The sequence below is a fragment of the Aythya ferina genome, assembly GCF_964211825.1.
Source record: "Aythya ferina genome assembly, chromosome: 1".
Lineage (NCBI taxonomy): Eukaryota > Metazoa > Chordata > Aves > Anseriformes > Anatidae > Aythya > Aythya ferina.
Genome location: NC_140296.1, coordinates 203,195,538 through 203,217,846, shown reverse-complemented (window position 1 = coordinate 203,217,846; position 22,309 = coordinate 203,195,538). Strand labels below are relative to the sequence as shown.

The 22,309-nt window shown below is 42.2% G+C and overlaps 1 protein-coding gene across 3 annotated transcripts in view; it reads right to left on the bottom strand.

The window, feature by feature from the left end:
* The window catches only part of SFMBT2 (Scm like with four mbt domains 2), a 146,252-nt gene that overhangs the window by 44,087 nt on the left and 79,856 nt on the right, over positions 1–22,309 (bottom strand). For all 3 annotated transcript variants that reach the window (XR_014691379.1, XR_014691380.1, XM_084514423.1), the window contains exons 12-17: positions 19,008–19,121; positions 17,657–17,699; positions 17,017–17,087; positions 15,715–15,854; positions 8,997–9,106; positions 1,147–1,322 (exon numbers count right to left, since the gene is read on the bottom strand). Coding sequence is in view for 1 of the 3 variants with exons in the window: in XM_084514423.1 (XP_084370549.1) it covers positions 1,147–1,322; positions 8,997–9,106; positions 15,715–15,854; positions 17,017–17,087; positions 17,657–17,699; positions 19,008–19,121 (654 nt within the window). In the remaining 2 variants the exon portion in view is untranslated. The remainder of the gene's footprint in view (positions 1–1,146; positions 1,323–8,996; positions 9,107–15,714; positions 15,855–17,016; positions 17,088–17,656; positions 17,700–19,007; positions 19,122–22,309) is intronic.

The window sequence follows — 22,309 nt, the reverse complement described above, 5'->3', positions numbered from 1 at the left end:
TGATGAGTTCAGAATTTAACCCCACGCTATGTACTTAGAGAAAGTTTCCACTAAGCTGAGCAGCAATTTTAAGCAAGTAAGCCAACATGTTTCATTCTTGATCTAATGCCCTTCTGCATGAGTTAACAGCCTTAGACACATTTTCAGCTGCTAATAGTTTCAGCAGAGGGTAGAGAGGGCCAGCTATCCTGAATTATGTATGTTGGTTCAATGCACAAAGGAATGTGTTTTGTTTCTGTTTTCTAACTCTGAGTATTTCTTGGCCCAAGCTGAAATTAAGGATGTGAAAATCCCCTGGCTTTACATCAGGGGCTTGGTTCATCTCCTTTTTTAGATGCCCTACATCATCCTCTGGGGCTGACAAGCAGGGTATCCTTGGACATGTAAAATGGTACTTGGCACCCACGTCAAAGTTTGTAACTGCACCGAGCTTTTCACAAGATCAATGGAATTTAGGGCACCATTCATCTGGCCAAATAGAAACATCAGCTCTAGGATAAGATAAGCACAGATGTAGATCCCCCAGCTCTATCCCTCCAGCTCTCCATTCACTACCAATGGGAGCTAGGAGTCCATCAGGTGTAAAATTCTATAGAAACCCATACTCAGTGATATGAATCTCTCCGAGCCTGCTTCTTCTTCAACCCTGGCACTGAACAGAAGCAAATCAGTTCAAATCAATCATACTGGTTTATTGCAACTTCTGTGATAGAAGGACCCACTTCCACTTTCCTCACCTGTTTAAGACCCAGTTATATCAGTAACACCGACCAGTAATAACAGTAACACTGACAACAATGATGCAGCAGTTTAAATCTCAGCTGGCCACTGCAGGCTCCTTTTATGTGCTCCTTAAATTAACTTTGCATACAAAGAAAAGTCAATACTTCCAAGGAGCAGTGAGTTTCCAAGAGATATATTAGGATGGGGTGAGATGGACTGTTTTCTGGCAATGCCTGTTTCTCTGCACAGAATACTAAGGGAGCACATAGTGGTCAGGATTAAATAACTACTCAACCTACATGAGATGAATCCTACTCATTATTAATGCATTACCCAACTCATGTTCACTCATGTTCTAGCTCACACACAGTACCCCACTGCTCTGATACCTGGCTAGCAACAAGTCCTGCAGCCAATACTCACTGTACTTGGTTTTAGTGTGAATGGAGCAGTTCTCTGGGCAGACTTCAGCCACTAGCACAGGGCTGAATAAATTGGGGCAGCACTCCAACTTTGCACAGACTCTTCTGCAGAAATCCGCCACCTGATCCGACGTTCGCACAATCTTAACAGTCGCCCTGTACGTCTTCCCTCTGTATCTAGAAAAGAGTTCAAGATGACCCCGTGTTACCAATCAAGCTTTGATGCTACAGACCAGATGCTGCCCTCTTGTAGGGGGACACAGTCCTTAATGGTTTTTGGGAGAGTGTGTCTCTTGGGAGGGCAGGAATAAAAGGTCTGCTTGGTTAAGTGACTCCATTTCAGGCAGACTTGAAGGAAAGGTAGGGTGAAACGATCCTGGAAGCTGAGCTGTGGCATGGTTTTGGTCTAGAAAAGCATACAAGTACAAACTGGATATACCTGGACATACAGCAGAAGACAGAATAAGCTTCCAACCGACTTGGTGCAGATATTATACAGGATAATACACTAATACCATGAGCTGACACAAAGTTTTGGAGAGAGGGGTGTAGTCTCTTCTTATATATTGACCTGTGATGAAAATCCTACACACCTTGCAGAACTTTCTGGTCACCACCCTGTACTGGCAATGGGCTCTGTAAGCCCTCACTACACCTCTGGTCTCCTCCACTGCCTTCCTTGTTGAGGCAGCTCCCACATCACGTGCCAGCTCACAACATGTCCACCGTTTGATCACACAAACTAAGGTCACTTGCATTGTAGAAGTATTCGGGTGAATACTGGATTGTCTGCCATATGGAGACCAGATGACTTCACTGCTATGAGAACTGGGCAGTCCAAAGCCCAAGGAACTCATCGGGAGTCTCTGGAGTGGTTTAACGGGGTTCCAGGAACAGGCCCTTAAAACAGCGATTCCTACAGGGAATGCTTAGAGCAGAAATCCTCAATGAAAGGTTTGTCTTAAATTTGTTAACCATGTGCTACTAAAACATTTATTTCAGTGTTTTATATGAAGTGTTTCTGAGCGATAAGTGAAAGAAAGATACAGTTACATCCCTGCTGTAATACGTTGTAGACGTGAACTCTGAAAAACCAATTATCCTCATAATTTATTAAACAGCAGCACCAAGCTATTGTAAACAGTGAGATAAGGTTTTTAAAACATCTTTTACGCATCCTGAGGAATGCAACACAAGAGACAATCATGCAAGCGCCTGGTGCTAAGGCATTATAAATGTGCTTTAGAGGAGAGAAAAGTGACACACAAAAGAAAGGGAGGGTGAGACAGTGAAAGAGAGATTACTGGATTGGAAGCAAAGACGAAGATAGAGTCATCAGGAAAAATGAGACAAAGCATTTGTGAGTACATTACAACCCATAGGTCACTAGCAGGGAGGCAGCTCCTGATAGTCAGATATGGAAGAGGAAGAGAAACAAAGGAGACGTGGCTGGAGAGTTAAAATACACAGCACGCACCTAGACTCAATTCCCTCCCTCTGAAGATTTTACTGAATTTCACAAAACAACTGAGAAACCAACTCTTGCTGCTCTACCACCCAAAAGTTCTTTCTGGAAACACTGAGATATGGGAAGAGGGTTTCATCTCATGGTATGTGAAGTCCCATAGAGGGGATACCCAAATGAAACTCAGGTCTGAGAACATCCCAATCTGACCATTCTCATGTCACAAAAGACTTGATCCAAACTATCACCTCAACCCAAAACTCTTCCAGAACCTATAGGAGCAGCTCTGCAAGGCACCAGACTCCCAGACACTCTATTTGGTGTCCCCAAACTACCCCAGGTTATGGAGACAGTCCTGGAGCCATTCACTCTCCTTATTTAATTAGCCAACCCTTTGTGCACCCTGACAGACCTTGGCAGACATATGAGATAAACTGGAAAAAGTGCTTCTTCTAGACAGACAGCACTGTTATTCCGGCTCCCCTATGAAATAGCTGTGCAGGCTGGCTGGCTAAAAGGGGTTTGGCAAAACCTAATATGAAAAGAACAAATTCTACAGGCATTAAAATATATCTACTTATAAATGTTTTATATTTCTTTTCAATGTGTTTGAAAAGACTCCTGCCCTTATTACTTCTCCAGAAGCCATTAAGTTTAATGACAGCCTAGATCGTTAGGTCAGTAAATCTGTGACAGGCTGAAGAATTTCATTGTGCTACCTTCACCTGAACCTCAACAACTTTGCTCGGACTAAAGCACCACTTCCAGAAAAGCACCAGACTCCCCTTTAAGGTCTTCATGCTGGAAGAAACCTGGCAGCAGGAAAACCTGTACCTATAAATCTATGCCTCGTTTTATTTATGGGTATGTGTGGATCTAACTTACATTTATTTGTCCTTGTTCTGACTTTCACCACAAGGATGAAAAGACTGCATCTGGTTTTGTTTCCCTGCAAAAGCATTGTAATCAGATTGCCTCTTGATCTTCTTTCTTACAAGCTAAGAAAGCTGCCTGATGGGTATTATTCAAGGATGGCTGACTTCTTCTAACTGCGTACTTCCTATTGTGTTTGGCTACCCAGAAAGGACCCATTGTACATTGTAAAGTGCCTGGTGAAAGAAAAAGATGAAATTATGAAAAGGAACAACTGACTGATTTCACAGTTCGGTCTGAATGCAACACACATAGCAATTAACAGACTGGATGGCAAAATGTAGATCAACACAACTGCACCAATGAGTCTCAACAACCCAAGGTGTTAGTACTGGCCACAGTATTATTTTTTACATGATTTTGGCCTTGGCAGCACCTCTTTCAACTATAAACCAGATTCTACTAATATTTTCCATATTTCTCACACTGCAGATTTCTAACACAAACACCACCAAATGTAATTTGAGCTTGTCTAGGACAGCCATGTGGAAATAACTCTTTTGGATATAATCAGAAAAACCTTTTCCATTAGCATCATTCAAAAACTTACCTACTACTGATATTCCTATTGATGCTTTCAAACAAGGACTCCTATCTTCTTAACCACTTTTAAGTAGTAAGTAACCTGCATGCATAGCATGGCAGCACTGGAGACAGCAAACAGCTGTGTCAAGCTTAATATTTTTAGTTTGCTTGGAAATAACTGTTACTTTAAAAATAATTTTTCAGCTCAAGTCAAAGTAATTTTACTTTACTCTCCCTTTCTTTCTGCCCTCAGATCCCAAAATGTGGAGAAACCCTTCTGGCTGAAACAACTTCCAGGAAAAAATATACTCAGGATCTTTGCTGATTCATGAGCAACAATATTGAGCTAATAGCACTTTGCTGGCAGTATCATTCTTCTTTTGGAACCAGACATTCATGAGAATAAAATGTCTTCTAGGAGCTCCAGCTGGGGTCCATTGTGCAATGGTGTGAAAAGGATTGTGATGAAGATACATCAAAGTGCAAGAGCTTTGAGATTACCCTCATTTTCAAAGGTTTTATCACAAGGATATAGCTAACAGTTCTGACAACCTTTGAGACTATTTTGAATAACTCAGTGTCTAAAAGCCTCCACCTCTTTTCGAGGATCAAAAATTCCTATCCGTTCTTTTGCAAGAAATTTCCAGTTTCTTTTCCAAGCTCAAAGTCCACCAAACATATGAAATCTCCTGCAAACACCTCCTGCAAACACCAGCCACCCACAGCAGACAGCCAAAGTCTCTCTGCATTGGCTTTACCAGAAGCAATTTACCAGTCCAGCAGTACAAAACACCCACTTCACTGTTTGATTCAAACCCTGCCTGTATGGGCCCTTGCAAGTGCCAAAAAACAAACAAACAAGCAAACAAAAACACCTAAAAACCCTAAAGTTTTCATCAAAACCTTCATACCTTTAAAGCTACTCAGTCCACCATGAATACCAAGGATTTTGCAAATACTCTTAATCTGGGTAAAATCAACAAAATCATGGTAGTTTACAGTGGTAATTACACTAATTCACTCTTGCAGTGCCTCAAAAAATAGGTGGCAGAGCTGTTGCAGAAGATAAATCACATCACATGAGCTGTAGATTTGTACTGACATTCAAGGACTGCCATTAATAACTGTTTGCCACCTGGACTTGGCACCACTCCACAGCTTGACTCTAAATATATTATGGGAGACTGTGACGAAAGCCTTGTTAAAGTCAATACAAATAACTTCCACTGGTTTTCCCCCAGCCACCAAAGCAGTCATCTCATCACATCAGGCAGAATTTGTCCTTTGTAAGTCAAATGCTGAGTCCTCCCAGCCACCTTCTGGTCCTGCATGTTCTTGGAAATAGCCTTCAGGAGGCTTTGCCTAATAACCTTTCCAGAGACTGAGGTTATGCTGACCAGCCTGTCGTTACTTGGATTCTCCTTCTTGTCCTTCTTGAGGTGCCATCTGATGTTTGTCTTGATCAAGTGAACTTTCAAATATGACAGAGAGTGGCTTTGCAATGACATTAGCTTGTTCCCTCAAGCAGAGCTGGATGCATCCCATCTGTTTGCATGCACTTGCATACATCCACTTTGCTTATGTCATCTCTAAGTTCTCTTCCATCAGCCATGGGCAATGCTTCACTTCCTCAAACAGGGCTAGGGACATGGAAGGCCTGAGAGCAACCCTTGCCAGCTGTTGAGGCAAAAAGCAAGCCAAAGAATACATCAAACACCTCAACACAATCTATCGCAAATGAAAGAAAGTCTTGTAAAGCAGCCACAGTGAAAAGACGGTGATTTGGGGTTAATATTCCTAGAATTCAGCTGCTGGATTTGCAGGTCTCAGAACTTCATTTTTCAAGCAGTCCAGGACTACACATCCTTCATATTTTGGTTAACCGGGCTTCCAACAAGACACCAGATAATGCTCTGCACGTAACGGTACTGTTAATGCACAAAGTCCTGCAAACATGGGTAAGTCCAATCAACCCCACTTATAGCTGTTAGAAATGAAAGCCTTTGTATGTAAGATTGGGAAGCCAAATCTAGATGTAGGCACTGAAATTAAAGCATCAAAACCAGAAGGGCTGAATGCCCACAGCTTTGTCTATTCCTCATAGGAATTCAGGGGATTGGGCCTGACATTTCTAACTCATCATCACCAATAAATCAGGTTTGACTATTTCCACAGAGAGCCAGCAGTGCTGTTGGGAAGTGAATGCCATCACGCACTGCAGACACATCTCTTTGGACAATCTAAATTGTTTAACTTCTTTGCAAAGCTAGCGTAATTGATTCTGCACTGGTCACTCTTGACAGCAGTGTAAACTAAACGCAGGTTGCCCAAAGACTGAGCTAATGCATTCATGGCAGTGAATGATTTGGCATTTGGGCCAGTGGGAAAAAAACAAAACAAAACAAAAAAAAAAAACACGCCACCTTCTCACCATCTTCCTCCCTCCCCTTTGCTCTACCCTACCACAACCATCACTGCAAACAAACAACAACATTGTCAAGATCTAAGGAGTTGTCAGCTCGCATCAGAAGGAAGGCGGTGACACGACATGTCACATTACAGCGCTGGCGCTCCAGCTGGCTGTGGAGCTGTCATCATTAGCAGCAAGATGCCACTGGGAGCTGGCATAGCTGGAACTCGATGTAGACAGGCGTTTGCTTGTTACAGGTCTCTGTTTAAGATTCCGGAGCACAACAGACTGTCATACCTGATGTAGCATGGCATGTGCTGTTTGCATGTCTCAGGGTAGCTGATTTCATAAGCATGTTTCTTTTTCTGCTTCTGCACAAGCAGATGTAATTAAAACCCCAGTAGGCTAGATGAAACAGCTCAAGTAAACCCAGGAAGGGAAAAAAAAAATCCTAGGGTAGTCAGATAGGGCACATCTACCCTTTGTCACCCACCAAGAAGTACTCAAGGTAGCTGCAGGCAAGCTGGTACGACCCGTCAGCACCACTCTGTGCTCCAGCCCCAGAAACTAAACAGCTGCAGCCATGTGGTTCTCTCCAGCACCATTAGCTCCATCTCCTAAGGAGCCAGAGGACAACACCATACTGAATGAGAATATATTTCTATGCTTCAAGTCACTCCAAGACTTGCTGTCCTAGCTCTGAGACTGTAAAGATCCATCCTGTGGCTTGATAAAGTTGAAAGATGAAAATTGTTTGACTTGCTGAAGAGCTGAGCTTGCTGCTTCCTAGGGTAGCCATCATACAGGAACACACAGCCTGTGACTGTCTGGCCAACACTGCATATAAAACCTTGGCATACTTTTATCTGGCAGGCAATACAGATAAAAGATATATCCCAGCACCTGGCTGCCCTGCTAAATATGTAGGACAAGGAAAAAGACAAAAGCACAAATGGGTGGAAGTGCCACAGAAGAAAGTACAGGGGATGGAGGTGGTCCTTACAATACACCTAGTACATCAGGTAGCAGTGAGGGAGGGTAAGTGCAATAAGGATTGCAGCAGCCTTAAGAAGTACATACTACTGCTGTTGAACCAGACAGATATTCATACTCAAATGAGAATTCCCAACAAGCTTCTATTCTGAACACTGCTAATAGGAAAACTGCCCACAAGCTTGAGTCTTTGCAGGATCGAACAGAAAAACGGAGCATTACAACTTGATTTCACACTGCTAAGTACCTTTTAGAGTGCATTATCTGTCGTTTGCTAGTACAAGGTGTGGGAGCCCAGAATCAATGAAGTCATCGCCCATGACCTGGTTTTATTTTTAATGAAAATCTGCATGCACAAGGATGACTTTTGGATTCCCATCCACAAAATTTCATTTGATAAACACAAAAGCATGACTTTCCACATGGCTGAGAGAAGCAAATTAAAATAGGATTTTCTGGTAGCTTCTCAATTCTAATTGCAATCCTCCTTTCCAGTTTCAGATTGTGCGGGATAAAAGGTTCTCAATTCTCACCCTCAATCAGAGCACACAAGAGCTTTCTGCAGTATCGGCATGGCCAAAGATCAAATACAACAGCAATCAATAATTCCATATTTGACAGCAAATCATTGTAAATAACCAAAAGAAAACTGCTTTTATTTGAAAAGGAGTAACAGAGTTCAGCATAAAGGGTGAAATTCACTGCATTTAATGTCGGTACTCAAAAAGTCACAGCAATCAAGCTGGTCAGAAAGAGAGAGCTATCTACAAAGAACTATTTGTTGACCTTTGTCTTAAAATGGGAAGAATTGCTTTTTGGGAGGGATCTGGAGAGAGCATTGGTGATTGTCTCCTCTTTTAGAGGAATAATGGTTCTTGAGACACGTCGTAAGTACAGTGCCCATATATAAAGATATAAATGGTACATTTTAAAGATGGAAGGAAAAACAGAGTATTTTTTAGATACCAAGATTTCTTAAATATTGTTTAGATTTAGATAGAATTGATTCTAGAAAGGCATTAAAACATAATCTGAATCCCACATCTGCTAGTATTTTGTCCTAACCACCCTCCTATTTAAAAACATATCCCTGCTATATTGCTTACACTTTTTAGTGCCATTGATTCTTGCCAGGTTTTTCTGTATTAGAGTGACAGGCTCTATATTAAAATCAGCAATACTGCTACATTTAGAAAGCCAGGAATTGAATGAAATCAATAATAGCCAAGCTTATTGGAGCACCTTATCATAAAACTCAAGACTTCAGTGAATGAAGATGGCATATTTCTTCAAAATCTGGATAGCTGCTTGGAGAAAGACAATAGAAATGTACCATTCAGGTGAACATTTCACTTCTTAAGTTGCTACAGAACTAGGCAGGTAGCTCAGTGAAGCAAAATGATAATTAAAAAAGCAAAACTCTCACAATACAGAAAATCTCCTGCTCTTTTTTTTTTTTTCTTTTCCCCAAGCCAGTACAATTTCTGAAGCCTTCTATATAAAGGAGCACACACTGAAGACTTACTTTGCTTTGAGTGTTTCCTCTTGGAAATTCCACTGAGGGTCTTCCACTAGCTGCAGCTCTCGTAAAACACTCCCTGGCTTGTAAGCTGCATTGATCACCATGCTCAGAACCTATTGAGACATAAAACCAACAACACTGATGGATTTAAAAGCAATCCTTGACCACGCTCCCTGGTGCTATATAAGCAGGAGAAGCTTACAGATGCCAATTTATGTTCAAGGATGCACAAGATAAGTGTTAGATGCAATGAGAAGATGTCCCAGATTGAATCTATGTGCCAAGCACGTTGTGGATGACACTTCGGTATGATACCATGATTGCATTAAATGCTGCTGGCCAACCCCAAAGATCTCCCATTAAATGAACGCCAGTGTTATTCCTTGAGACAGCCCCCCTCACCCAAAGCAGGTTCCATTTCCTGCATCCACAGTGGCTCAATTTATTAAAAAATGAAAACATCTCTGACGGCTCAGCCAGGGCCAAAGTCACGTGGGGGTTACACACCGAACACTAGATGGGAAACTCACGTACTTAAGGTTGGCAGTACACTTAAGCATCTGAGTGCTGCATGCCTTGACGGTATTAACGGAATATTAATGAAGTCTACACAAAAAGAGTTTGCAGGAGGAGTGCCTGAAACCCAGTATGTGTCCACTCTGTACAATAAAACGCATGTGCCAATCCATTTAATCCACAGTGTTTGAGAATAAAAATAATTCCTACTATTCACTCAGAGGATCCAAGCCTTAATAGCCTACACTTGGCCTAAGGAGATAAATACAAGAAAAACAAATCTCTTAATAGCACCAGATCATGTGTTTGAACACTCTGCATTGTATGCCCATGAATGACTCCACAATGAATCTGGATTGGTTTTGATATAAATTAGCTCTTTACCTAATGCCTGCTCTTAATTCTTCAGGGCTCTTAAATGATTTCAGTATGATAAGCATTAAGTTTCCCTAGCACCCATGAACATGCATCATATGGTTTTCATGAAAAACTGACCAGGTCATATTGCAAAGAGCAACGACTTTATGTTAACATTTTTTTCTTCTTTTCCTTTTGTATGCGTTTCTTTAATAAGCCAGCAATCTAATGATTTTCTGGCATTTGGAAAACCTTGAAGGGTGGATAATTTTCAGGCAAGGGCTTTAATTCATGTTGCATAGTACCGTGTAAAACAGAAGTGGTTTGAGTAGCCTGTCTAGATTATTTAATAGAAGCAAAATTTAATTTATCGTTGGTCCCCTGGATAAACAACCGGAACCAGTCTTCAAAAAGATGTAATTAGAGACACTTAAAGCAATGCCTACTAACAGGACCCAATGCCTTATGCAGCTCTGATCACCTGCACATCTCAAAGAGTGCTATGAGCACACTCATCTCACACAAGGGGAAACTAAAATACAGATTTACCCACAGTTCTCCATCTGGTTCCTAGCTTGTCACATAACCTGAGATTCCCAAGGCTTTGATTCCCAAGAAAACAAAAGAAAGCTTCTGAGCAACTCCATCTAGTTGCTCATTCACAACTTTTCTCATCTGCTACTCACCATACAGATGCAGCACTGGTATCTGAAACAGATAGGGAGACCCAATGCAGGAAAGCCAAAACTGGGTTTTCAAATAAACACCAAGTATATGGGTGGCTCCCATGCTCATTCACAACTCATGTGTTCCCCTCCTGCAAATCCAGGGGGTTATTTACCACCTCATCAGGTGTCTGCTGGGGACGGTCTCCTTCAGCATGCTTTGACTCCCCTGTTTGCTGGTGAAAGAGCCAGGAGCAGAAAGCAGGGGGTTCTTCCACACCAATTCCCATAAACAGTGCTGCCCTGATCCTTTATCAGTGCAGTGGTGTTTGTATGAGTTGTCAAAACAGTTAGGAAGTGAGCAAGAAAAGAAAATCCCCCCCCTGCAAATAACTGTTTGGCACTGCCTGAGCATCACCCTGGACACCTAATCAACTCCAGCCCTGCAAAGAAACCACAATGCCAGTACTTCTCTCAAAGGTCACTTGTCATTCATCAGGACTCTTGCTAAACTTCTAAACACAGTTTTTAAATGAGTGTTTTGTAATAGGAGTCATTTCCCTTTAACAGAATATTTTTTTATTATTATTTTTTTTAAAAAGCATTAGCTGTTACTCTTCTTGTATCTCAAATTTAAGTCACTGGGTCTGGCATTTTACAGTGCAGCAGGAGTCCATTACCATGTTAAATATGTTACCTTCTAACAACACTCTCTCTTAATATTACACACTGCTAAACACTAGGAAAAAAAATATTACTTTTTTTCTTGCACAAAAATTAACTGGGATTAAAGGAAAAATGGTGAAGAAACCTATACCATTTTCCAGCTTTCTCTGGAGATGGAAAGTACCTTCACTCACGTCATCAGAGATCAGTGGGATTTGCAAATTTCACATCACTCGACCCCTCTTCATTGATGATCTCAATCCTGGATGAAGCTTTCTCAGGAAGTATCACTTAATGAGGTTATATCACAAAATAGCACTATGCCCCTTCTCTTCAAGAGCCCTACGACCAGCATCCTTCTGAGAAGAAATTCAACTTCCTTCCTCTAGTCCAGGGGGTAGCATTCAAGTGGTGACATGCTTACAACAGACTATGTCATTTCAAAAATACAGATGGCCAGATCCTAAGTTGGAGAATCTGCTATAGATGGGTTGAAATCCATGGAGCAGTCTTGAGGGCAACATAAGTGAACCCTCTTGTATAAATGCAGTTTGTATCTTTCTAGACTATAAAAGATTTTTGCTATCCCAACACAATGTCTTATAACTAACGATAACACCATCAACATGACTCAATCATACACCTAAGGCTCAGTACAAGCTATGTAATTTTCCGAGCACCATGATTTAATTATGCAAATTTCTCCTAAGAACTCATGCTGTGCTGAAAAAAAATAAATAAAAAAATCAAATTGCAGAATGTAATAGGATTCTTTCACAAATGCTGGCTCATTTTTCCAGTTTGCATCAGTGGCAAACACTAAGTCATGCTACCTTTAAGTCCATTTTCATCTAAATAGAAAAAGAGTAAAGTGTCTTAAAAATAGTAATAGCAGTAAGCAATGAGGCTAATTAATCTTTACAGCGTATTTCCTTAAGATATGGTGGGTTATAGATCATCCAGAGTCTTAAAAAAGACATTTCATTATGTTTTACAATGTTGCTGTGGTAAGTTGCTGGCACAGATAGAAGAACAGTTTGGTATTTTTAGATATTCTGCCCCAAGAACTGTATCTGTAGCTGACAGTGTGTTTATTTTAATTTAACTTAAAGTTTGTATTTATTACGTATCTTAGCTACTATACAGCCACTACTTCTCAGCCCAGATGCAGCTGTTGGATGGCAGCAGTTGATGCCTCCACTGTCTCTTGGCTCCAAGTCTCAACTTTTTTTCCAAACAAGAATCTCAGGAATGAGATAAACTTTGAAGCTGATGTTAAACAACAGGCACTAACACCCTCACTTGTCTCTTGGGGTGAAGGAAGCCACAATAAACCAAGGGCTTGTGCTGGCACCAGGAGTAATGCACCACCAGGTTTTAAGAAGGATGAGGCATCATCCAGGCTTTGCATGGAAGCAAGGATACATACGCACTAACAAACACAGAATTAAAGCCAGTATTTTTGATCATACTATCAAGTAAGTTGTAATTGCTCCCAGGATTTTAGATAAATCTTGCTGAAGGTGGGCCATTCTGGGAGGTACCTTAGCAGCTTCCTCATTGCAGAGCTCACAACCTTTGCATCCAACTCTGGGGCAAAGCAAGTGGGCAGAAATCAGGGGGATTCCTGATGTGCTGGAGAAGAGGTGTTGCACAAAAGCAAACCTATCCATGCTGCTTCTGTCCCGATGACCCACATGAGAAAGGCCCAGATTATTCAGCTAGAAGGAGGAGGTCCTGCTCTACATTACAAGGGTATATCCCAACCTTATTTAGACCAGAGCCAAGCAACCCACGGCTATCTCACTGTTGGTGTACAGCCTGGTAGCACCAATTTATTTGGAGCTGGATCCAGAATGATGTTTCATTGCATCGCTGATAGATGTAAAAAAGGGACATGAATTCAGGGGAAAAAATGTCTGAGGAGCATGAGCCACACTTGTAATTCTTTTCTTTTATTTTTTTTTAATATATATATATATCCCTCATGGTTGAGTGCAGAGGAAGGCAGGGGATGGTGAGCTACTTGCTCAGCACCCAGCCAGGAGCAAGGTCTCCCACCACCTGGTACTAACAGGGAGAGGACATCTGCTCTCTTCTTGTTTTAGGTAATCCAGGCCAGGGAATGGGGCAGGAGATGGTTATTCAGCTGTTTTCAGTCTGGGGTTTTCATCAGTGTCAAACACAACAGCATCTCTATCACAGAGACTGCTGCCCACTGTGAACTAGCTCATGTCTGGCACAGGTTCAAATTTTAACTAGAACATCTCTAAAGGCAGAGAGCTGTGGCTGGAGACCAGGGTGATTTAAAAGGCTCCCACCAGACTGCTGATGTATCTGTTCTTCCTTCATAGCTGTTGTTTGGGGTTGTCTTTCCCACACTCCCCTGTGTGTTGCCAGAGTAAAGCACATGTATAATTTATCTATTCCAGACAAGTTATGCTGATGCATAATTTACAATGGCCTGTAATTCTCCTATATAGTGAGACAGAGATAATTATAATGCATTTGCATTCTCTGGGCCATGTCACCAGTGGGTATAAAGCCAGACAAAGCCATCAAGCTTTGTATTGAGACTGGGCTTGGAGGGATGAGGACCTTCGCAGGCTCTGCAGCTCACGAAGCCTTGTGGCTGTGGGTTTGGGAGATGTCTCTTACACTGCTGTCAGCACTCAGCTCTGCAATCCTTTTGGGTGCTCTGGCAGCTGCTAAGATATTTAAGTTGTAGGTACATTTTCCTTGCTGCCTCTTGCCTCCTCCAGCTGCTTGGGTACACCCATGGTTCTCTGAGCTACTGACACCTCTCTTGCCTTGGCTGATAGGAACCAGGTGTATTTCCCCAATAGCAACACCCTGAATGCCTCCTCTTCACCCATTCCAGAACCCAGACCTGGTCCCCATAGACTCAATGATCTTGGATTTATCTTCAAAATACCACTAAGAAACACTGGGACATTGCCATGGTCCTGCTCCTGAGGAATCATTTATGGCTCCAAAAGCAAGATACTCATGTCTTGTTGAGACTGCTATTTTCTCCTTCAACAAGGAATTCTTCAAGGAGTCAGAGCAGGGGGAAACTGGATTTCTGTAGGAAAATTAGTTTGGTTTCCACAGTCAATAATAAGTCCCTTTCTTGAGGAATTTGGAGAAGCTGGTATTAGTCTATGCAACAAAGCCATGAGACATGAGGGGAGGACCTGTCAGAAGCTTTGCACTACTTGTGTTTCCAAAATCCAAATTCCGGGAGGAGAGGGGGAAGAAACGTTAGCATACCCATTAGCTGTGGATGCCTCATGTTTCCCCCATGTTGCTTTTTCATTGCCTGGTTTTCAAGCAGCAGCAGATTGCTAACACTCCCCATCAGCACGCCACCAAAGACTGGCTTTCAAATTTGGCAGCTGTCAACTTGTGCTCTGCAACCACTTTATCCTGCTTTCTGCTGAGGGCTATTTTTGATTTGCATTTTTTGCAGATCCAAGTGTCCCACCTGCATAAGCAGCTGGATTATTGGGCTCTCTTCATAGCCTTTTTTTAACCATGTGAGACAATTGGCAGTGCTGCTGTGTGTAAAGCAGTGTACAGATGCAATCAGGGAGTGGGGACACGAGAGTCACTCTACAGTACAGAAGAAGAATGTTTTCGAAATTGGTGGGTGATTTGGGAGGGATCTCTCATTTCAGGTGTTTATGCCAAGGGATGAAATCCATCTCACTTCAGACAACTTCAAACCTCCTCACCAAGCTGGGCACCAAGAGTCTGGCAAATACATCAGACCTAAAGGTTCCCCTGCCTTTCCTCTGCAAGCAGAGGGAGCTCAGATCCACGTCAAGTGGGGTTCATATAGGTACAGATAAGAAAGCTGGAAGACCTAGATTACTAAAAGACCCCAGTCAAGTTGAAATAGTGCCCACAGGACCAATGGCACCCTGCTTATCCAACAGGACCATCTTGTCCTCTCCCACTTGAAGTCATCCTGCCTTTCATCTGTACATGCACAGTATACCAGTGGAAGCTGGGCACACCACAGCTTCCACTCAGCACATCACACACCCCCATCGTTGGCTTTCTGTCCTGTTTCACGTTGAATCCCAATGATTTGAGTCCCATAGGACCACGGTCACACATACAAAGGTGTCCCCCATGCCAAATCTGCTGGCTCAACAGTAGTGCAGATGCTGCACTGCTTGTGCCAGGAGAAACAGGTTGATGGCTAAAACCACAGAGGTCCTCTTCACGGACAGCTCTGGCCAGAACAGTAATTCTCCTGCACAGCAGCAAAAGTTAGATGAAACTTGTTCCCAACCAAGAAAACTCCCCATGTTTCAGAAATGTCTCCTCTCATGTTAAAACCCCCAATGCATACACATACCCCAACTTCCCAACTTGTAGTTTCAACCTGTGGAAGCTGCCACAGGATTCCAGCACAATTTTAGGTACCTCCTTATTAAACTCTGGGCCCAGCAACCCACAATCCACGTTTTCCCCTGAAGTCCTCCCAAAAGATAGCTGAGCCATACCTCTTTAAGGACCAGCACGCACTTGCCAGGCCCGACAGACTGAGGTAGCTCTGCTATTCTGCCTTTGTTTAAATAAGGACCTGAGAAGCAGCGGTGGTTGATGTAGAGCTGAGGGCAGCAGTATCTCCCATTGATGGTGCCTGCAAGGAGAAAGTGGCGTTGATGTGCATTTACACTTTGGGACAATAAATCAAGGGTCCTTCTTCTTCCTCCATGATGGGGGAAGGAGGAGAAATTAAATGGGGGTCATAAAAAGTTTTCCCTAAGAATGAAGGTAGAGAAGCCTCTGCTACTTGAATTCACTCAACACAGGAAGATTAATTGCTTTTAATGGTAACTAATATGGCTGCACACCCTACTGAATGGAGAATCAGGAAGGGATTTTGTTCATAACAGGACCCGAGGCTCTATCATAACTCACACTGCAGATGAACACGAGCAACTCAATTGCAACATGCTATGGAGGGAACACATTAGTTGTTTCTGACCAGGCATGTAATCAGCTCAGGGAGAAAATTCAGGTGAAAGGCTCCACCATCCCTGTTCAGCTGCCCTCCAACCCAGTAAGAACTTGGATACTATTCCCCTGAAATGACATGGGTCTAACATGCAGTTTTGTGTATCTGGGCTAATAATCCTGGGCTCCTTTACAACCCATGGAGAGAAGCAGATACTTAAAGACACCATCCAAATGGCTGTCCACAATAGCTCAGATGATCATACCCAAAAAGAGCCCATTTGACTACATTTGATTATGAAAGAGCACTGGGCTGTTGGCTCAGATACTGATATGTGTCCTATAGATATATGAAATAAAGTGAATTAAATCCTGCCTTTCCTGCAGTGTCTCCACAATTATCTGGATGAATATTGTACTCTTGGTGCTTCTCACCATCACTAAATTGGAGGAAAATTTACCTTTAGCAGAAGTAGCAGCCATACCACATAGTCATGATGCTAACACTGGGACACATTAAGTCCTGGTGTAAGCAATTTAATAGATGACAATTAGAAAGCCACATCCATCTCCACCAGAGCTTCTGGCCCTAACATCAGCAGCTGAAATGGGCAAGTTGTATGGGAACCCCAATAAACCCAGCAAGACACAGTGTTCCCACACAGAGGACTGGACCCTCACATATAGTACATCTGAGACACCCTGCACTGCTTTGTAGGTCTGCACCCCCTGAGGATGTGACCCTATTTCCCCACCCGTATGACACATTCACTTCTTTTTTGGGGTTTTCCCCCTCCATAAAGGCAACGGACCCTTGATATCCCACTGGTGTCAAGCAGCCTTACCTGTTGTGTCTGGCTGAGGAACTGGGCAGAGGTCATGAGGTATTTTCTCAACAGGCACTGTGGATGGTAACCTGTTAAAGAGCAATTTGGAGTATTTACTAAGGTTAAATGGGGCAGAACCAGCCTTCAGGCTGGACTGTGACACACACCACCATCTGCCTTGAGTGAGGACTGAAGATGCAACAAACACAGCCCTGCTTCCACTCATTTTATCATAGCCCAGAACCTGCATATTGCAGAAGGTGCCAGACTGACCCCTCCTCCAAAAATGCACCCCAGTCCATGCGCTTTAGCTCTTTGGACTGCAAATATTCACATTCAAGTCCTTTAAATTCTAGTTTCTGGAAACTGGAAGGGTTAGACAGGGAAATGCTTTCCTGGTGCACACCTGTCCTTCCCAGGTATCCCTTACTGGCCTTCAGGCACTGGGTATGGCTGCACAGTCCCAGCTAGCAAAATTTTGTTTTACATAGACTTTCTAATATGTTCACAAATATTCTAGATTTAAAGGAATTCCATTGCAACTATGCTGTAGTATCTGGGTGGCAGTGAGCAAACTCGCTCAGGTGCTGTGTATCATTTCCCCTGGAAGACCTGATGAATTGCCATAAAAATATCACCTTAAAAAACAAAAACTTACTGCTTTTCTGGTTGCACAACTGCAATTCTTCTCTTCCTTCGCACTGCAAAAATGAAGCAAGAATTAGTTTTGTGCTCTTCTGTCCTATAAAATACACCCATAATGCATAAAAAGCCATATAAATGCACTGACTATAACACAATGAAATGGTACTTAATTACTATCGCCATCTTTTCCTGGTATTTTTAAGTAAGTCACTACATCATTAAAATCTGCTTTAAAGATGTAATAATACATTTAATCCTTCCTCTGGAATGCTAATATTGTGTTTTATGGGATCAATATAAAAAAAATTAAATAAAAACACAAATATTTTTCCATACAGAAACACATATGGATAAGATTACATTTTACAAGCATGATTACCTCCAGCATAATTTATCCCTAGCTATAAATTGCGATAAGGCTGCATAATGTTGCCATAGCAGTATTCTCCCAAATTAGGCCCTGGCTGCCTGATTTTTAACTTAAGCATATTTAACTCTTCAAAAGGGCTGACACATTTTTAAATTTGCCTTTCAGATGTTAATTAATGTAAACAGCAAGGCTAATTTTTCATCTGGTGGCTTGAGATCAGGGTTGAGTAGTTTCTGCAAGGAATGGGAGAACAGCACCAAGCCACTAGGCACTTATGAACTGCCTGCAAATGTGAAGGGCAAGGGAAGAAATCAGTCTTAATATGCACTGGAGGTAAGACAAAACACTGTGGGCTTGATTGTGCCAAGAGAGACTTAAGTTAAACACTTGGAAAATCCCTGGACTCATAAGGGCAGTGAAATAGCGGGATAGATACCCTGGGAAGGTGCAGAAGCTCCATGATAAGAGGCCAGTACACATTTCTCAATTTAGGTAAAGCTGTTTTGGAGAGGTTGTGCCAGAATGGCCTCTTTATGTCCCTTCAGGCCTATATTTTATGCTTTTGTGTGTGTGTGTTTTTTTCTTTTTTTTTTTTTTTTTTTTTTTTGCAATTTGAGGTCCCGTATCCCTAATTCACTCAGTTGCCTAACTCAACTCAGCTCAGCACAGCAAAACTTGGTTTCGTTCTGACCCTACTGCAAACCCTCAAGCCACACTGTGCAATTCCAAACCACATAACGGCCTTTCCCAGTGCTAACCATCCCATTTTTAGAAAGACTGAGCACACAGACAAGTACAAATTATGTAATAGCAGTGCTGCAGCATCTGGTCACTAATTAGATTTATTACTGCTTATTACAGCATGCTTGCAGCCTGGTTACTAGTCCACTAGTCAGGTTGGTAGTTTCAAGAATTAGATTATGGGCTTAATCCAAACTCCCTGATAAAACTGTTGATACGATATCTGTTCTGCTTGAGGTTTCTATATACTTACAAACAGCTTTGTGTGGTGGAGTTAGGTTATAAGCATTCGCTTCACACCAGCCAACTGGGAAAATGTCCATAGACTCTACATCAACTATATACTCTGGAGAGGGCATCTGTAAACCTATAAACACAAATTTATAATGAAATTTGGACATGAGCTCAGAGCCACTCAAGCATTCATCACAAACCAAGGGAAGCAAATGATGGAACACGTAAAAATAAATCTGCTTCCCTGCATCAAAATCAGGCATCATTTCATCTTCAATTTTGCAAAGACAGCAATGATAAGGCTGTTGCATTTACAGTGAATTGTGATACCGGAGAAAACCCACATTAAGAGCACACTAGGGGTGTGTAGTGAAGCAGCCAAAAGCTGAGGTTGAACACGTATGACTTTCCCCAACAAGACAGTGTGACTGACCCATTGGCTCTCTCGTAGAGTTGCATGAGCAAAGTAGAAGAAGGACAGTTGGGTGCTTACTCTTACTGGTAGGAGCATGTCCATGGGATATAACATAATGGCAGCAAACATGATAGGTCTTTATGCCTCAGTGCTCCCCTGAAGCTTTTCTGTGTAGTTCTGCCCTCGAGCCACTGTTTTTGAAGGTGGGAGATGGCCACTCATCTGCCTAGAGGTACTAGGAATTCTCCTAATGCTCCTTACAGAAACTTGAGCTGATCACCCAACATGAAACTTGAGCTGATCACCCAACAAGGCAACATAAAAGCCCTACGTGGGATAGATGCACTAAGATCTCTGACATAGCACTGGCTCCAAATTCTCATGGGAAATTTCCACCTAAAGCCAATCTCTTCCAGCTTGGTTATTACGTCTCCTTCAGAAGACACTTGCCTGTCTTGGTTTATTTGGGTCTCACTCAAAGCCCACTGTCTTTGAGGTCTTTCAGAAACAACTCCGGGCCCTGAGTAAAGACACCATTTAACAACTCCAATTCAACTCCATCTGTGCTCGTACAGCCTCATCAGCAAGTTCCTGCCCCTCTGCCATTTCCACACTAGGACCAGCACCAGCATGAGGCAATCTACTAATAAAAGAGACCAAAAGATTAGCAGCTTCCCCTGCAGCATCCTCACTTCTGCATCTGTTACAGCATCTTTGCCTCCTGCTTAGTGCAGCAGTGTTTGGCTGTGCTCAGCTAGATGACTACGGGGAGCTTCCCACTAATGAATGTTCATCAAGAGCTTGCAGTGTAATTGAAACAGTAATTGAACTTTGTGATGGGAATGGCATCAAGACTGAGCTGCAGCACTTGGATTGGTCTTGTCTCTAGCAATAAACTTGCTGTGCTTTTGAGAGTGTGAGGTTGTACTGAAAACCAAAGTAAGCAGGAAATTGGTGCTAGTGTTTAGAATGCTGGAGGAAACATTAAAAATAAAAATTAAAAAAAAAAAAAAAAGCAGTCACGTTGTCTGCATAGATTCATTGATGTCTTCGTGGTATTCTTCTGAGCCCTGCATCATGCTCATGCATCATACCTTGAAGATCTGGTCTCCTTCACCAGCATACAGGGAAGGGAAGAAGAAAAGAGCAAGCCATACAATGCAGGATGCAGCCTGGCATTCCCTGGACAACCATTTACCTCCACAAGGAAATACCAAATGGTCACAGCTCAGCTTGAACCTGACAGAAGATGCACTTTCCAGTATGTAAAACATTTTCACCTAATGCCACAAACCCAGCCAAGGATCAGATGTGAGAACTGCTGAAGTCAGAGGTGAGACATTCACAAGGTGAGCAAGCAATGGATCAAACCATAAATAGAGCAAGAGATCAGCACACTGAAATTTCAACAGATCTAGGAAAATCTACTGTTTTAATGACTGTAACTGTCCTATGGTGTTATTCTGACTCAATAAACAAATGATATGTACCTTCCTGCTCACAAACAATAAACGTGGCATGAAAACTGTTTTTACCAGCTGCAGCTGCCCTGATGAGCAAGAAAGAACCATAACGTCTGTTCTGCTGCAACACCACTATTCTTCTTGTAAGACATAATCACAGCTATTCTGGCCTTGCTTGCACTGCTTCTTCCCTTTGGCAATCAATAATCCTGCCTTCCACTTCCGACATCTCACTGCTTCATTTGGACTCACTCGTGTAAATGGAAACCAGCTTGTTTGGAACTCATTAGTTTCATCTGCTGCATTTTACGCTGCCATCTTGCTAGACCAAGAAATGTCCGTGAGACTTGAGAGATTAAATGGAAAAGTAGAGAGCAGGGAGACTGGAAATAGGGTGAGGAAAATTTCCATCTCCCATTATAAATCTTATAGGATGGGCAGAATAGCGCAGCAACTCTGGAAAACTGTCAGAGGGAAAATTATGGAACACCTCTCTGGAGAAGTGATTAACAGGAGAGTTTTCCTTAAATTCCTAGTCTGTGCAGAGAGGGTACATTATTACTTGTATAAATTCACACCAGAAAGTTTCAGCCTTAAAATCTAAAATGAACCCGTAAAAATTAACAATGCAGATGATGAGTAATAAAGTAGCAGCAAGTGATGGGATGTGCACAGCCTCGGATCAGCCCTGTACTTCTTTCCGTCCACAGGGGAACTATACTGCTGCTCATTAAATGCTTGCCCTGAAGTTTACAGAGTTTTGCTACTGTACAAAGCATGATTTATTAAGCAATGTTCCCTCATGTCTAACTTGACGCTGCTTAACTACTGCGTCCTGTTTTATGGCTGCAGTTTGGGCTGTCAAACAGCGAAACTGGGAGGGCAACAATGAAAGCTTCAGACGCGCCCATGATAAATGGTGGGACCCGAGGTCTTCAGCGATGGGCTCCCATGGCAGTTGGGAGTCTTGCTGCTACCAGAATATAAATAATCAGTTAGAAACAATAGTGTATTAATGGAGTTGAAAAAAAAACAACATGCCATAGTCCAAGCCACATTTATTTTACAACTCTGCAAGCAGTGTTCTGCATTGTGTTGTTTTTTTTAATGCCTAGTTTTAACCTAACAGTATGCATACTGCAGTCACGAATTTCAACAGCAGCAAAGCCTTTTTATTTCTGCAGCCTTTTGCATCTTTTCCTTTTACTACAGATCATTCTATTCCTGGTATTGAGATATAAAACAAGTGTAAAGCATTTATATATAAGAACTCAAAAGGCAAGGAGATACACACAGGATTTTTATGACAAGTTGTAAAAAAAACTTCCTTTAAGAAATTAAAAGAGTAAAAAGGCAGAGAGAAAGTAACAAGGGAAGGGAGCAATACATGTGGCTTTCTCTCTGCCTTTATTCAGGGCCTTGGAGGACTGGTTGATTTAAAGA